The sequence below is a fragment of the Perognathus longimembris genome, chromosome 14, assembly GCF_023159225.1.
Source record: "Perognathus longimembris pacificus isolate PPM17 chromosome 14, ASM2315922v1, whole genome shotgun sequence".
NCBI lineage: Eukaryota > Metazoa > Chordata > Mammalia > Rodentia > Heteromyidae > Perognathus > Perognathus longimembris.
The window spans coordinates 32517187-32535743 of NC_063174.1; the positions used below are offsets into that span (position 1 = coordinate 32517187).

Sequence of the window (18557 nt, forward strand, 5' to 3'; positions counted from 1 at the left end):
ATACAGAAAACGGCCAGAAATGGTGCTGTGGCTCAAGTGGCAGAGTGCTAGCCTTGAGCAAAAGGAAGCCAGGGACAGTGCTCAGGCCCTGAGTCCAAGGCCCAGGACTGGCCCAAAAAAAAAAAAAAAAAAAAAAAAGATATAGAAAGTTGGGGTGGGGGAGCAAGAGGAAAGAATAGACAATGGGGGGGGGTGGTCAGGAGGAACTGCAGTCAAGAATTCTTTGTAGGGACTGGGAATGTGGCTTAGTGGTAGAGTGCTTGCCTAGCACACATGAAGCCCTGGGTTCAATTCGTCAGTACCACATATACAGAAAAAGCCAGAAGTGGCACTGTGGCTCAAGGGGTAGAATGCTAGCCTTGAGCAAAAGAAGCTCAGGGACAATGCCCAGGCCCTGAATTCAAACCCCATGGCCAACAACAACAAAAACAAATATATAGAAGGTTATCATATAGGTCAAAAAAGCTACAGGACATCAAGGCTTCCTTGTAACTAGAAAAACAAATCCGCTTAAAGAAAAGTTAGGTCAATCTATCAGAGGTGGTATCATAAATAAAAATAACAACCATGACAATAGCTGCATTATATACTTAGCTAATATGCTAATAAGCATTTTCATAACTTAATTTTTACAATAGCCTTAAAGTTATCCTGAAGTAATAAACTTAGAGGACAAAGATTTGCCCAAGATCACACAGCCATGTAAGCAGTCAGACTAGATCCAGGCTGGTCTACCTGTACCTCTCTTCCAGGCAGAAAACAAAAAGGGAAAGTGGGGTAGATAGACATTAAGATTTCCCAGGACGAATATGGCCTAGTGGCAAAAGTGCTTGCCTCGTATACATGTAAGCCCTAGGTTTGATTCCTCAGGACCACATACATAGAAAACGGCCAGAAGTGGCGCTGTGGCTCAAGTGGCAGAGTGCTAGCCTTGAACAAAAAGCAGCCAGGGACAGTGCTCAGGCCCTGAGTCCAAGCTCCAGGACTCCCCGCCCCCGCCCCCCCCAAAAGACTTCCCAGGACTAGGGAAGAGCCACCACACACATGGAGGGGATCAAAGGGTTTAATTCCTTGTTCCTAATCAAAGGTGACCAAGCAACTTAGGAGTTTCTTGGCTGCCTCTGGCACAATCGTACCCAGGCATACAGAAACAGGTGGCGACTGAATCCCTTATATATGCACACATCTGCCGATATACTTCAAATCATCCCTAAATGACTTACACTGTAAATGTTGCATGAATAGTTGTTATACTGCATTACTTGGGGAAGCATGGCAAGGAAAATCTGTTCATATTAAATGTAGATGGAATCTTTTAGAATATTTTCAGTCAGCAGTGGTTGAGTCCATGGATGCAGAGCCTACAGATGGGAGCCAATTATATAGGCAAACAGTTAACCATTAGATAAGCTTTTTCACTCTAAATTCTGACACTCACCTTGGAATTTTCTTTGTGTCTTCTCTGAGTTCAACAAAGTCAGTCACAAACAAGGCAAGAACGGTGGCACACACCCGGGAAAGAGAAAGAACCTTTCCTCTGGAGTAGCCAGTGGTGGGCCAGGGGTGGGAAGTGTAGTGAGGGAGCAAATGAACTTAATGAATCCCCCAGGAATGCTTTTCTGGGTGAAATAGCAGGAGGGCTTTTGGTTTTGTTTTGTTTTTGCCAGTCCTGGGACTTGAACTTGGGGCCTGAGTACTGTCCCTGGCTTCTCTTTTTGCTCAAGGCTAGCACTCCACCACTTGAGACAAAGAGCCACTTCCAGCTTTTGTCTATATATGTGATGGTGAGGAATCAAACCCATGGCTTCATGTATACGAGGCAAGCACTTTACCACTAGGCCACATTCCCAGCCCACCCAGGGGACTTTGAATGGCCCTTCTCCTGAACTTTTTCTTACCTCCCAAATCTACAGTAAGAAGACGTCAAAATAGGGAACAGTTGAGAGGTATTGGTAATTTAAGAACAAAACAAAGGTAATATAAAGTTATTATACAAGGTGCAGAGGTGGTGGGAGGCAAAGGTCAATTTATGTTTAGAGCCCACTTATTTGGTATGACTTTGTCAGAAGCAACAAAAGACACAAGGAAGGCTAAGAATCCTGTATGTGTATGTGTGCGTGCACGTGTGCACAGGTATGTGCATGTACATGTGCATGTGTGCATGTCCTGGGACTTGAACTGATCTTTTGTGCTCAAAGTTAGCACTCTACTACTTTGAGCCACAGTGCCATATCTGGCTTTTTTTTTTTTTTTTGAGGGGGGGGGGGAGGCGCCAGTCCTGGGCCTTGGACTCAGGGCCTGAGCACCGTCCCTGGCTTCTTCCCGCTCAAGGCTAGCACTCTGCCACCTGAGCCACAGCGCCCCTTTTGGCCGTTTTCCATATATGTGGTGCTGGGGAATCGAACCGAGAGCTTCATGTGTAGGAGGCAAGCACTCTTGCCACTAGGCCATATTCCCAGCCCCTGGCTTTAAGTAGTTAATTGAAGATAAAAGTCTCACCAACTTTCCTGCCTGGGCTGGCTTTGAACCACAATCCTCAGATCTCAGCCCCTTAAGTAGCTAGGATTACAGATGTGAGCCACCAACACCCAGTTTGTTAGGATCTTTTTTTCACCTATTCTGAGCTCAAGGAATAAAACAGTGTAGAGGCTAGACCCACGCCATGAGAGACTTTGGTCCTCATTCTTACTGGAAAGATGAGTTTATGGCAACGGTATGGCAGAGCAGTTAGCTGAATAAGGACTCTGGAACCATACCACTTGGGATCAGTGACCCCGTCACCCAGGTGTGGGTCTTTTTCTTGTATTTCCTTTACCTTATCCACAAACCTGCATCTAAAATAAAAGTTACTGTCCACAAGGCTTCCAGGAAGACTGAATTAACTCACGTTGTCATTTTGCAGATTACTCTGCTGCTAACAAGGGCGGTAGACACAGGCTGGCCATCTTTTACAATGACATGCTTTTGGGAGACCATGTAAAGATTGAGAATATGACTGAAGCTGGGCACCGGTGGTTCAACCTGTAATCCTAGCTACTCAGGAGGCTAAGATCTGAGAATTATAGTTCAAAGCCAGCCCAGACAGGAAAAGTCTGTGAGATTTGTATCTTTAAAAAAAAAAAAAGAAAAGAAAAGAAAGGCTAAAGGACAGAAGCCAGGTCCTGAGTTCACGCTCCAGGATAGTACCAAAAAAAAACAAAAAAAAACAACTGAAATTCTAAATTGCATAACTATTCTAACAATTTCTGAAATAAGATCATCTGACTCCATTACCTAAAACCTTCCCACAGGAGCTGGGATGAAGTTCATGGCAGGGTGTGTGCTTGGCCTGCTCCAAGCTTGGGTTCAATCCCCAGCACTGCCAAAAACAAAAACCTTCCCACAGAGAAAACTCCAGGCCCAGATGGTTTCCTTGGTGAAGTCATACTAATGACTTCAGTTTTCATCTTTAGTTGCTGACATAAATGGGAGGATCTTGCTCCTTTCCAACCTTACATTATGATGCTCTCAGCTAAGCAGCATCTAGCATACCTGTTTATTGCACAGATGGCAAAATTCAACTTAAAATGAAGTCAGATTTACCTTTGAAAATTTAATCAGAAGCAATTACTTTTCTTCCATAAAAAAACATATAGCATACCATAAACTGTTGCAGTCAAAAGAGGGTTCAATGAGCCCAGAAATAAATCTATAAGCACCCAAGTTACTAGATATTGTTGACTGAGCATTAACTAGAGAACAAAAAATGACAGTTTAAGCTATTAATAAAATATATCAACAGTGTCTCTATTCTCAGACAAACTGCAGATTTTAACAACTTCTGTAGTAAATTCTTTCAGATCTCATCCTAAAATTATCATTGCTAATCTTTGTTACCTAAACCTTAAACACCGCCCTGTATGCTAAGAAATTCTTTAATTTCTGATTCTCTACTGGAGGTGTGGCTCAAATGGCAGTGCACCAGTCTTAAGCAAAAAAGCTGAGGAAAGGCTGGGAATGTGGCTTAGTAGTAGAGTGCTTGCCTAGCATGCATGAAGCCCTGGGCTCAGTTCCTCTATACCACATAAACAGAAAAGGCCAGAAGTGGTACTGTGGTTCAAGTGGTAAAGTGCTAGCCTTGAGCAAGAAGAAGCTCAGGGACAATGCCTAGGCCCTGAGTTCATCAAGCCCCAGGACTGGCAAAAAAAATAAAAAAGAAAGAAAGCTAAGGGACAGAACTCAGGTCCTGAGTTCAAGCCCCAATATTAGCACATTTATTTGATTCTCTGGTCTTACCTCTTAGAGACTTACTCAATTCTTAGCTTTCCTAATAACTTCAGTTATTAAATACCTTTCACAAACATCTCAGTTCTCTTTCACTATTGGTATTCTCAGTCTTATAAGTAATATAACTGACCCCACTAGCTCTTCTGCTACTATAACATGCAAATTTTAAGTACTTTAGATCTAAAAAGCTACCTTCAAGGCAAATTGTAGCCAAGATTTACATTTACATTCCTTATCAGATGCAGATCAATAAAAAAATAAGACAGTTCTTATTTGCTCATTCCCAAAACAATGTTATAAAACAGATCCTCTGTCCTTGGGCCAGGAGTATATATAGTGAAATAAGCACTCCTAAGAGTATAACATGACAGAGTGAAACATCTCATTGAAAACTTGTGATTTAAGAAAAAAAAAAAGCATAAAAATCAATTAAGATGCTAACCTGAGCTGTGATTTTCAGTTAAATCAAAGAATGTTAAAAAAATAAAGCACTTATAGCCAACCAAGTGACAAGATAAAATTTGAGTGAGAAAGGAACAAAGGTAACCGTAGCCAAGAAACATTAGAAAGAACTTGGAATGAAAAGTCTCAATAGAAAGGAAGAGAAAATAACAATGTACTTTATATTAAAGCTACTTCAGGGCTGGGAATATGGCCTAGTGGCAAGAGTACTTGACTCATATACATGAAGCCCTAGGTTCAATTCCCCAGCACCACATATATAGAAAACGGCCAGAAGTGGCGCTGTGGCTCAAGTGGCAGAGTGCTAGCCTTGAGCAAAAAGAAGCTAGGACAGTACTCAGGCCCTGAGTCCATGGCCCAGGACTGGCAAAAAAAAAAAACTACTTCGGCTTTTAAAAATTGTATGTTCTATAATTTGGGTTATACAGAAGACACTAGATTTCGAGTTACGCAACTCATAAAACAAAATATAAAAGTATTAGCAATAGCTAGGTGACAAAGTTGTATACTTTTTTAGAGAGACAACATTCAAAGTGTCATTGTGCTATGAGCAAGCATCATCAATTATCACTTCCGCTTCCTCATCCATCCACTCAACCCCTGGTCCCTTCAACCGGTTCCACCAATTCCGCAGTTCAATCACTGGCCATTCTCTCATCTTCCCCACTCCATACTGACAATTACCCACCTCCATCTCCACATTTCCCCACCTATGTCTTCCATAGCAACTTCAAGATTAACACATCAAACTTCAACCCCTAAACTTCTGTCCAAAACCTGCTTTCTCTATGTTATACTAACTCACTACCACAGCTATCCTAATATTCATCTCTCTCTCTCCCCAAACACTACACCAATAATATACGTGACTTCAATTTTTCCTCTCAACTCAGTCTCCAACATTACCCTTTCCTCTCCTCTTCAAAATCCACACTAGCTTTAAGGCTCTCCACAACTCCCCCATCACTTTCAGCCCCTCCCAATTAAAATAGAACTCTAGCCTATCACTGCTCTGCTTCAGGTTGTTCAATGGTTCTTCTTACTCTATCCCTTCAGAATCTGACCCAGCTCAGCAGCTGCAGCTGCTGCCACTCGCCTCCTCCCACTTGAAAACATGTGAGCATACACATGCATGCCTGAGCACACACACCCCACCATAACAACACAGCATTGCCTGTGCTTCGCTGTATCTGTCATGTGTTTTGGGAATGCCCTTGGGTCATGTAATTTGCTTTTTCATTTCAACATTAGTTCAGCCATATTGAAGAACTATGTTCATCTTTTTAATAATTCTACTGAGGTTTTATTTTTGGAAAGTCTGCCCTGAACACCCTGATCTACCTCCAATCATCACTGCTCTCCACTCCTTCCTTGCCCCATATAAACTTCTACTGAGGGCTTGGAATGTGGCTTAGTGGTAGAGTGCTTGCCTAGCATGCACAACACCCTGGGTTCAGTTCCTCAGCACCACATGAACAGAAAAAGCTGGAAGTGGCACAGTGGCTCAAGAGGTAGAGTGCTAGCCTTGAGCAAGAAGAAGCCAGGGACAGTACTGAATCCATGCCCCAGGACTGGGAGAGAAAAAAATTTCTACTGGGTCTGATACTACATTGGAATTTGTCCACACGAGTATTCTCTAACAAACTGTGAGCTTGTCCACAGAGAAAGGCCATGCGCTAGGCCCTGGCACACACCTTTATTCTCTACACTTAGGAGGCTGGAGCAGAAGAACTAGTTTGAAACAAGCATAGGCTATTGATGAGTACCCACCCTGTGTGTGTGAGTGCAGGTTTGTGCACTTGTGCACACCAGTAGCTCATGCCTCTAATCCTAGCTACTCAGGAAACTGAGATCTGAGAACTAAGGTTCAAAGCCAACCCGGGCAGGAAAGTCCATGAAATTTATTTCCAATAAATTACCCTCAAAAACCCAGAAGTGAAGCCATGGGGTAGAGAACCAGCTGAGAAAGAAAAAGAGAGAAGGCAGCAAAGGATGTAGTTCAGTGGTAGGGCTTTACCTCTCTTACATTTTCTTTACACATAAAAAGCACTGTTTTTCTCTCAATCCTGGTAGTCTGTAGGTGTGTATCCAGACTTTATATTAAAAATGCTCTCCCCAACTCTACAATTTTCATTGGTCCCTAACAAGAAAATCAATCCTCGAATTAAGAGTCTCATCTGGATAGAGCACTATCTTGAGCCCCCAAAAAAAGCTCAAGGACTGCACCCTGGCCCGGTGTTCAAGCCTTAATACCAGCACACACGTGTGCATACATATACAGATCTTTTGCACTTTTCTCTCAATTTTTCTATGACCATATAACCTACCTAAAAATCTAAAAACTTTTTTAAAATATACTTTTATTGTTATTAAGGTGTTGTACATAGCTGTTATTATTTCACAAGTCAGATAATGAGCAAATTTCTTTTTGGACAATGTCACCCCTTCCTTCACTTTCCCTGTTTCCCCCTCCTTTCCCTCCCCATAAGTTACATAGTTCATTTTCCATGCCAACATTTGTTCATCTTTCTATCCTTCCTCCAAATCTAAAATCATTAAAAGAGAATGAACAGAGATCAAGAGGATTGTGACTGAGAAAAAGTTAGCAAGATGTCATCTCAACAAAAAAAGTTGGGGGGGGGGGAAGAATGATGAAAGGGGTGATATGTGTCGTGATGCATTGTACTTAAGAACTGACAAATTGAAGGGTAACCATTTTGTAGAACTACTGAACAAAATATGTATATGCCAAACATGGTCTGGTGGTATACACCTGACATCCCACACACTGGGAGAAATCTTGGTCCAAGCCCACCCAGGCATAAATGCAAAATCTTAGCTGAAAAATCAACAAAAGCAAAGCTATACTAGATGTGTGCCTCGAGTGGTAGAATGTCTCTGAAACAAGCACAAAGCTCTGAGTTAAAACTCCAGTGCCAGAAAAACAAGAATAAATATAGAGATCTTCTTGCCCAAGGCAAGTTGTCACATTTACAACAATACCCATTTGAGACTGATTGAATGATTCATACAATAAAATATTAGGTAGCGATTTTTAAAAAGAAGCTTTATACCTACAGATGTGTGTATAAACATAAGATACAGTAAGTTATTACAGTATGCCATCATTTTTTAATTTAAAAGAAATTTGTCCTATAATCCCAGCTACTAGGGAGGTGGAAACAAGAGGATCATGGATCTGAGCCAGCCTGGACCAAGTTAGTGAGACCCTATCTCAAAAACAAAGTCCAGGAAGGATACAGCTCAACTAGTATAATGCTTTCCTGGCAATCATGAAGCCTAGGTCCAACCCCTGGTACTGCGCAAAAAAAAAAAAAAAGTAAGAAAGGAAAAGAAAGGTCTAGGAGCAGGAACACAGTCCTGTGGTCTCGGCTATTTGGGAGACATAGGTAGAGGGATTATGGTCTGAGATCAGGCCAGATAAAGTTAGCATGGACCATATCTGAAACACAAAGAAGCTAAAAAAACAAAAGGACTCAAGGCATGGCAAGAGCACCTGGCCCAGTAAGCTTGAGACCCTGACCCATTTTGATTCTCTGTAATTTAATTTGCACAATTCAAACCAGCCTTCTCTGCTCCTCCTACCCATCCCAGAAAACCACTTGCTTTCTAGATCCATGATCTTACAGGATGCCAAGACAACCTTCCCACAGATTCTAACAGACAACACATTTTGGGATGGGCCTGACTTGATTTTTCTAGTGGGACTGTCTTGTGCATTGTAAGATGTTTAGCAGCATCTCTGGCCTCCACCCACTAGTTAGTGAAAATATCCACCTCCTTTAACTGGTTGTGACTAAAAAATGTTTCCAGAACTTAGCTAATATCCTTGTGAGGCAAAAATCACTCATGGTCGAGAAACACTCTTCAATGACAGTAGCTAACCTACTGGCACCACATTCCTGTAAATTAGTAATTCTTTTTTCTTTTCTTTTCTTTTTTTTTTTTTTTTTTTTTGCTAGTCCTGGGCCTTGAACTCAGGGCCTGAGCACTGTCCCTGGCTTCTTTCTGCTCAAGGCTAGCACTCTGCCACTTGAGCCACAGCGCTGCTTCTGGCTCTTTCTGTATATGTGGTACTGAGGAATCGAACCCAGGGCAAGCACTCTTGCCACTAGGCCATATTCCCAGCCCAATTAGTAATTCTAATATTCATTCTTACATATATATGAAGAATACATTTGGCACTGTTTTGAAATGCCCTTCATAGATCAGTTTCTCAAGCGGAGATAATGAAAGTCCCTTTTGCAAATCTGAACTATCATTTTTAATCATATTTGCTCCATCACAAATGTCTCCTTTCTGAATTTGTTAAATAAAAATAAGAGCTAACTAGAAAAGGCCAGTGACATCCTGCAGTACATGAAGTCTGCCAGTGGGCTTGCTAATAACACCCTGACCCTTCTAAGCTTCTAGTACCTTCTTTGGCTGCATATATTTCAAGGGACCAGCCTTTTCCCCTCCTCCCATCCAGCCCTTGAAAGCATGTGCCCTCTAGATCTAGGATCTAGGATGCCAAGGGAAACAACCCACCCTCAGAAATCTAACAGACAATGTGTTTTGGCTTAATTTTTGAAAACTAATTTAACTGCTGGTACAGTAAGAATATAACTACTTACATCATGCTAATAATATTTTGCCCTATAATTCGTCATGCCCACGCTGCCAGACACTGTTCTAAAATCATAAAAGGCAACACCCTTGACTTCAAAGAAAATGTAAAGAGCAAGACTGGTTATAAAGCCCAAGAGAGGCCTTACCTAGAGTCTACAAATCACAATTTTATTAAGTCTAAAGCCATTTCTAACAAAACACAATGAATTTTTTTAGAAAGAAATCAAGACATCCAACAGGCTTGAATAATTTTCAAACAGACATCTAAAATTTTTGTGGATTCTCCTGTGTCATTTCTTTTTTCAAAGTGAGAAATCCAGTAAGACCCTGGCTTTCTTGGCTTCATATTTTGAAGTTAATGATTCCTCCAATGCTGTTGTAGTTGAAATGTTCTGAATTTCATCCTCATCAAATCATGTTCTTCAACTTCTAGGATTGTGCAGCCTATTCATGCTTAGCTCTGAGAAGACTGGTGACCTCACTCTGCAATAAATACACCTGTGAGTCACTACGAAGATGCTTTAAAGTGTCAGCGGCGGAGAAAAGAAACTCACCATTCTAACTACTTCAGGGTAAGTCTGCTCTGTCAAACAGCCTCTGCTTATTGTAATGTAGTCCACCAGTTCATTAAGAGTGGAGCGCTTGTATTCTTTCATTTTAAGATCAGATAGCGTGTCCATGAAGTCAAAAATGACACAGCACTGCTGAAGTTTCTTTAGGAACAGTTCAGGCTGCTCTGAGGTTGGAACGTCTAAGAAAAAAAAAGGAAATGGTGTAAGTCTATCATCCATGTCTAGGTAACAGGAATTCTCTGTGAAAGTTACTTCAAAAGCAAGCTCAAAAGAGTAAGAATTTACATGACAACAGTGTTCTTTAACAGTTACACAACATGGAGGTGGAGACATACATACCCTCTGCTTCAAAGGGTATATGTAACATACCAACACAACCCACTGCATTTGCTGTTCTGCCACCAAAGACAGACTATCATCCCAAGAGCCATTTGAAGATGGAAGCAAATTTTAACCAAAAACACCCACAGCAATACCCTTAAGCCCCATCTTCCCCCCCAAAAAAACACTGAAAAAGGTTAAATGTTTCCTTATAAGGTGAAGCCAGAAGTTTTCACTGTTGGTTTAAATCAGTTTGGCTAAAAATTTTCATAGCAGAAATGTCAGTCTATTCATTTTAATTTGATGCTGACATCCTTGGTATTTAAAGCAATTGCTGTGTGTTTATACTTTTTGTGTTGTTTTGGCTTGATCTCTATGAGGTTTCTCTGCCAAAAACAAAACTTAAAAAACCAACAAAGTGAAACAATACCAATACTCTCAAAAAGAGCAGTAAGAAAAGGAATTCCACTTCAATTTACATTCTCTCTGTTGACACATCTCCCTCCCTTACAGAGGAATAAAAACCACTAACATCTTTCTTAATAGGTTCTCAGAATAGACATTTGTTCTTTTTCAAACAAACAGTAGGTCAGGCATTTGGTTTGGTGCTGCCTCTTTAAAAGTAGACCCTTTTGATTAAAGTTCTCCTGCTAGCCAGACGCCTGTGGCTCATGCCTGTAATCCTAGCTAGTCAAGAGGCTGAGATCTTAGGATCATGGTTTGAAACCAGTTGTGAAGCAAAGTCTGTGAGACTCTTATCTGTGGCTGGGGGGGGGGGGGGGAGGGGGACCAGCTTTTCAACTAAAGAAGACTCTGATCTATAGCTGTACTTGCAATATACTAGCTAAAATAGAGACAAGCCCACTTCCAGTCCTATCTTCTTCCCCTGCAGAGGTAATGAAAATTATGACCAGGGTAGACTCTGTTGCCCTCATCCAAGGCAGTTAACTCATTAATCCTCAGAACAGCCAAGAGAGGTAAACAGGTGGCATTATTTTCCAGTCTTCAACAAGAAAATTAAAGAGATCCCACAATGAATGAGTTACAGAGCTGGGCACAGTGCCTGGGACTCTAACTGCACTCCCATTATTTCCTCTCAACTAGTCAAGAGGGAGTTTAACAGTGTTCCACCAGTCATTCACAACCATCCTCAGTGACCAGCCTCCCAGTCGAGGCTGCACAGTCAGGCCTGGCCACATGCTCCCTAGAAAGAGGTACAACAGCATGTACACACATGTATATACACAAACACCTTCACCTTACAGCTAGGAGACCCAAGAGACAGGGATGAAAAGCCAGCCTTGGGGTACAAGGGATCTGCATGAAAATGCTCCAAAATGCTCTTCTCTTCTTACACCCCAGGACCTCACAGATACTCCCTCCAAGCCCCTCCAGAGTAGATGGGACACCTGAAACAGGATTTTCCACCAGATATGAGAGGGACAAGAAGTAATCAAGACTGCTATTCTCTGAAAAACTAAGTTGTAAACTTAGAGATTATTCACCAATGGGTTCAAACCCCTATGATTAATATAGGTCCCCAAAAGTCTTATGTATCTTATGACCAAAGGATGGTAAGGTAAGGTATGATTTTCTTATCCTATCTTATCAGTTTAAAAATATCTAGGTCTAGACCATATGAACTAAATGTATTCAAATATGGCTTTCACTCAAAGTGTTATCTGCTTCATGTGAAATAAATAAATAAATAAGCAAGCAAGCAAGTAAGCAAGCAAGCCAGGCATTGGTGGCTCATGCCTGTAATCCTAGCTTCTAAGAAGGCTGAGATCTGAGGATTGCTGTTCAAAGCCAGCCTGAGCAGGAAAGTCCCTGAGACTCTTCAACTAACCACCAGAAAACCAGAAGAGGCACTGACTGTGACTCAAAGTGGTAGAGTGTTAGCCTTGAGCAAAAAAGCTTAGGGACAGCACCCAAGCCCTGAGTTCAAGCCCTACAACCTAAATAAATGAACAAATAGATACATCTGTTTATGCACATGACTACATAGTTTTAATCAGTATCTAAATACGTGTGAAGGACCCACCCCAGTTACTAAAACCTTCTGAGCTCTAAATTAGACCCATATCTTGAAGCTTAATGGAAGTTCTGAAGCTGCAAAGAGAACAGGATAAAGTGAATTATCGTAACATTAGCTAAAGGTTAAAGCTCAAGGAGAAATTTTGGGTTCAAACTATTTTTCATACCTTTAATAAGCCCTAAAACTCTTACTATTCAATGGAGAACTTCTGAACTACACAAAAGTTACAAAGGCATCTATAAATGATAGCCTTTCCACAGGCAAAGCATCATGTGAACAATAACACAATAGGGTTAGTGCAGTAAAATTCAAGAGATTCATATATTTAACCATTTTTAAAACTCGGGCAGTTAGCATATTGACCCTTTTAGTGTTAGGCAGTTGAAATTTATCCTTTATTTATTGGAATTGGGACATCACTGACAAAAGACTCCCCACTTGCCAGATGAATGGTAACAGCTGAATATCCTCTGGTTCTAGTCTCAGCACTCACACACACTTCATCTCATTCAGTCCCTTCAACAAACAACTCACACAGTAGGTACCATTTTCAATTGAATAGATGAGTGAATTAAGGTACAGATTTGGTAACTTGGCCAGAGTCAGGCAGTTCATAAACAGTGGAGATAGGAGTGGGTCCTAGGCAGTCCAGAGTCTGGACTCTTTGACACTATGTACCACTCAAACATAAGAAAAGACTAGTCACGCTACCTTCCATAAGAGACAGAAAAGGAAGAAAGCAGAAAGGAATCACAACTTACCCCAACATGTTCCCATTCACAAACCATCACACAGAAACCCATTTTTATTTCCCCTTCGGCCCACTTAGCAGAGATTAACATATACAGCAAACGCAACACTTTATGCTTTGTCCTTTATCACAGATTAAAGTCTTCTAAATTGGCCTCTCCCTTCACTAAATAGAAGTCAAGATCAACAGGCCAGGGGAAGGGCACTAGGTCACTTCCTTCAGCAGACAATTCTTGAATAGTAACAATTAAAAACAAGGTTTTTCAGTCACACTGAAAAGGAAGCCTATCAAAACAGCCTGGGAATATGGCCTAGTGGTAAAGTGCTCACCTCGTATACATGAAGCCCTGGGTTGGATTCCTTAGCACCACATATATAGAAAAAAGCCAGAAGTGGCACTTTGGCTCAAGTAGTAGAGTGCTAGCCTTGGGTAAAAAGAAGCAAGGGACAGTGCTCAGACCCTGAATTCAGGCCCCAGGACTGGCAAAAAAACAACACAGCCCAAGAGCAGAGAGCTAATTCCAGATACTAGAAAGGCTGAGTTGGATGAATCAGGAGCTCAGACATTTAAGACAGTCAAGGCAAACAGCAAGACTGAATCTCTAGAAAACAAAAACAAAAGCCCAGCTAATCAAAAGGCTGGGCCCATGACTGTGATTCCAAGCCAGACCTGTTACCCTAGCTAGTCAAGATTAATCAGCAAAATACTGATTAATGAGCAAAATGTTAATCAAGTGGTAGAATGCAAGCATGTGCAAGCAAGGGTACAAGACCCTAACTATAGGCCCTCATACCAACACCAAATTTAAAGGAGGGATGGGGGGCACAGGGGCATGGCTCAAACAGTACAGTGTCTGCCTAGCAAACACCATGTCTTGAGTTCACATCCTATAGTTGCCCCCCCCAAAGACATTTAGAAGCAAATGTAAATTCAGAAAATTAGAATCCCCAAGACAGACCAGCCAGAGGTTTGTATCATTTATGTTCCCATGGGAACCTCTGACCTACAGTCCATCCTGAGTGCCTGCCTCCAAGAAACCTCACAGAAATATAAGCATAAATAATGAGCAATCGATAACTGCTTGTGTAATAGCATGAAGGTCATTAGTTGCATTCAACGAGGAAATGGACCAGGTGTGGTGGAGCACCTTTAATCCTGGCTACCTAACAATGGAAATGAAGGTAGGAGAATCAGGGAGGATCAAGATTGATGGCCCTGGGCAAAAAGTGAGACTGTATCTGAAAAAGAGGCTAAAATAAAAAGAAGAGGGAGACATGGCCCAGCTGATTAATAACTTCCCTGGGCAACAAAAGACAAGGAAGGTCCTGAATTAAAACTCCAGTACCTTAAAAGTAAATGAATGAATGAATGAATGAATGAATGAATAAAAAGGGGAGATTAATTGGTCCAACTACAATAGCTTGGAAAGATCCCATTCAGCCAGATTCCATTGATTTGGCAGAAAACTTAAAATTAACGTGATTTCCAGGGTTCGTTTCTCACTCAAGAAAAGAATAAGGTGGCCAACAATTCAGGTAACAATTTTTAATTGCCACAATTTGTTTTCATTAAGAAAAAAATAAAGAGTTCTACTAACAAAGGGAAAAGGACAGTCACACAATAAAAGATAATACTTCCCTTAGAAAAGTGAGTTGAAACACAACACCTTCTCCTGTCTTGTAATCTCTCCCTAGATCGTGGGGGGGGGGGGGGGTTGTTTTGGTGATTTTGGTTGGGGTTTGAACTCAGATTCTCGTGCTTTCTAAACAAGTGCTCTTACCATTTGCTCTTACCACATTTGCAGTCCTGATATTTATTTGTTATTTTCTAGATAGGACCTCACAGATTTCTGCCCAGGTGAGCCCCTGAGCACCAATCACCTATGCTAGGTGTCCTGGTAGCACATGCAGCAGAGGCATACCACAGGGTTCAGCTTTCCCCAACAATCTCAGCCTCCCAAGTAACCAGGATGACAGGCTTGTACCACTGGCACCAGGCTTCTTTTTCATCTCCTGATTTTTCACTTTATGTAGTGGTAAAAACTTGCCAACCACAAAGTACTTAGGGATCTCTGATCCACATTACCCTTGGTGTTACCAAGAGTTCTAACAGTAATAGTAGTAATAATTTCAACTATATTTAACACTTGAAAAAATAACGGGGCTGGGGATATGGCCTAGTGGCAAGAGTGCTTGCCTCGTATACATGAGGCCCTGGGTTCGATTCCCCAGCACCACATATACAGAAAATGGCCAGAAGTGGCGCTGTGGCTCAAGTGGCAGAGTGCTAGCCTTGAGCAAGAAGAAGCCAGGGACAGTGCTCAGGCCCTGAGTCCAAGCCCCAGGACTGGCCCAAAAAATAATAATAATAATAATAATAAAATAAATCATACATTCTACAATCATATACATAACGGCAGTCATATAATATTTTAAAATTCTACGTAATAAAATTATCATGAAAGTCTGGTACTCATTACATTACATTGTGACATGTTTTTAAATCCAATATTTCACCTTTGAGGGGAGGGGTCATGGGGCTTGAACCCATGACCTGGGCACTGTCCCTGAGCTTTTCACTCAAGGCTAGCACTCTACCACTTTGAGCCACAGTGGCACTCCCTTTACATGTCTTATTCACCTAGGACCTAGTTCCTAGCAGAAGTTTCTGGAATATAGTAGCTCTATAATATGAATGTTGAGCAAGCACATTCCAAAAATTGAGTTTTGTTTCCCTATATGATCAATTTTTAATTAGAATATATCCCTCTAAAAATAAAAATAAAATTGAGGACCCACTTATATATTTAATAGAATAATTTATTTCCTAATATATTGAGTCCTGAAGTGTAAATTTTAAAAGTGGACATTTTTTTTAAAAAATGAGGTCTTTAATAACACCATTTTTATGAACATAAAAAAATAGGAGAGGCAATTGGGCACTAGTAGTTCACCCCTGTAATCCTAGCTACTCAGGAGGTTGAGATATGAGGATTGTGGTTCAAAGCCAGCCAGGCAGGAAAGGTCACAAGACCCTTATCTCCCTCCAATTAACCACCAGAAAATTGGAAGTGGCACAGTGGCTCAAAGTGATAGAGCACAAGCCTTGAACAAAGAATTCAGGACCCCAAGTTCAAGCCCCACAACCAAAAAAAGAAGAAGAAGAAAAAAAAAAAAGAGCAGCAGCTTAATTTCAAAAAACCGTAACTGAAAATTTTACAGCTCCAGTCAGGCACCAGTGGCTCATGCCTGTAACTACTCAGGAGGCTGAGATCTGAGGATAGTGGTTCGAAGCCAGCCAGGACAGAAAGTCCCAGAGAGACTCTTATCTACAATTAATCACTCAAAAACCAGAGGTGGCTCTGTGGCTCAAAGTAGTAGAGCACTAACTTTGAGCAAAAAGAGCTGAGGGACAGCACCTAGGCACTGAGTTCAAGCCTCACAATTGACAGCCCCTCCACCCCCCCCCCCCCAAGCCAGCTCCAGGAGCTCACACCTGTAATCCTAACTATGAAAGGGACTGAGATCTGAGGATTTCCGCTCAAAGTCAGCCTGGGCAAGAAAGTCCAAGAGGTTATCTTCTATTAACCACCAAAAAGCTGGAAGTGGAGCTAAGGCTCAAGTGGTAGAGCTCTAGCCTAAGCAAAAACAATCATAGACAGTGTTCAAGCCTCAAGATCATCTCTCTCTCACACACACACACACTCTCACTCTCACACACACACACACACACACACACACAATTTTAATACAGTTCCCTAGTTTCAACTATATTTTCTTGCTAATATCCAGTGAGATGCCTATTTTCTAACACTTCAAACAACCAACCAAGCAAACAAACCTGGCTGACTTGAGAATGGGCAGAATGGTTCATATTCAAGAATACTCATGGGCTGGGAATGTGATTTAGTGGTAGAGTGCTTGCCTAGCATGCATGAAGCCATGGATTCAATTCCTCAGTACCACATAAACAGGAAAAAAGAGGGGGGGGCAGGGGGGAATGACACTGAGGGTCAAGTGATAGTGCTAGCCTTGAGCAAAAGAAGTTCAAGGAAGGCAACCAGACCCTGAGTTCAAGCCCCAGGATTGGCTTAATTAAAGGAATATGTAGAGAAACTGTAACAACAAAAAAATTGAAAATGAAGATGAATCCAAAAACCTTTATAAAGACATACTCTGAAAATGGCCTCATATATATATGCCTGAAAATCTTGTCACATTTATCATTAAAGATGAAGGGAAAGTTGGTGTCGAGGAATTACACTCATTTGTTCATTTGCTCACCAAATATTCACTGCATACCCATTGATGACCACATACTGCTGAGCGATCACAAGAGTCAAAAGCCCTGAGCTTTATAGTCCAGCAAGGGAAGACAAATCATAGCAACTAACTACAAGGTATATGCTATATGGTAGAACTAATGTACAAAGCAGACAACCATGCTAGACCTAGAAGGCACAGGGTCTGTTAAGAAGCCCATGCTGGCCTCAAATTTCCCATCATCCTGCCTCAGATTCCTGACTTCAAGAATTACACTGAGCTGGAGAGTACAATTTTAAGCAACTAAATAGTGACATTTGAACAAGTACTTAAAGGAGGTGACATAGGTAGTCAGCAAAGAGGATATCTAGAAAAAGAAGCAAATGTGACTGAACTGCAGCTGGAAGGAAGTGGGGGAGATGAGGACAGAAGGGACGACAAGGACTCTGTCTTGGACTCCGGTTCAGAATTAGAATCACACACTGTTCACTGAATCACATGGACAAGCCACTTGCTTCTTTCGGCATGTGTAAACCTGAGAAAATATATTTTACAAGGCTGAAAAGTAAATGAAAAGCCATTTAGGAGGGAACGACTTTCCACATACATACAAAATCATTATTCCCTTCACCCTTAACAAGCATCTACAGTATACAGAATAAATTAATTTCCTATATTTTAGTCTATTAAGACCTGCTTTTGGCTGGGCACTGGTGAGTCACTCCAGTATAATCCTAGTTACTCAGAAGGCTAAGATCTGAGAATTGAGGTTGAGCCCAGCCTGGGCAAAAAAGTCCGTGGGGGTCTCTTTTTATTTTTTTTAATTAAATTTTATTGACAAGGTGGTGTGCAAAGGGGGTACAGTTACATAATAAGGTAGTGAGTACATTTCTTGTCATATTTGTTACACCCTCATTTTTCTTTCCCTTCCCTAGTTCAGGTAAGCATATATACAATATCCAGTGTACCAAAATCATATACAGTAACCACGTAGGGTACACCAAAGGAAATTCACCTAGAACATTAAACGTAACAACAACAATAGAATCCTCTTGTGTCCTCTTGGAGTCTGTGGAGTCTCTTGTAACCAATAAATACCAAGTAGAGCTGTGGTTCAAGTGATAGAGCACTAACTTTGAGGGGGTTTTTTGCTTGTTTGTTTAAGCCCCAGGACAGCCTCTAGGTCCTGAGTTTAAGCCTTAGGACTAGCACACACACACACACACACACACACACACACACACACACACGAC

General features: G+C 41.3%; 1 protein-coding gene across 4 annotated transcripts in view; it reads right to left on the reverse strand.

Moving 5' to 3' along the window:
- Positions 1 to 18557, reverse strand: part of Ppp2r5e (protein phosphatase 2 regulatory subunit B'epsilon) — a 138854-nt gene that overhangs the window by 56508 nt on the left and 63789 nt on the right. For all 4 annotated transcript variants that reach the window (XM_048362594.1, XM_048362596.1, XM_048362595.1 and 1 more), the window contains exon 3: positions 9915 to 10111. In XM_048362594.1, coding sequence (XP_048218551.1) covers positions 9915 to 10111 — 197 coding nt within the window. The remainder of the gene's footprint in view (positions 1 to 9914; positions 10112 to 18557) is intronic.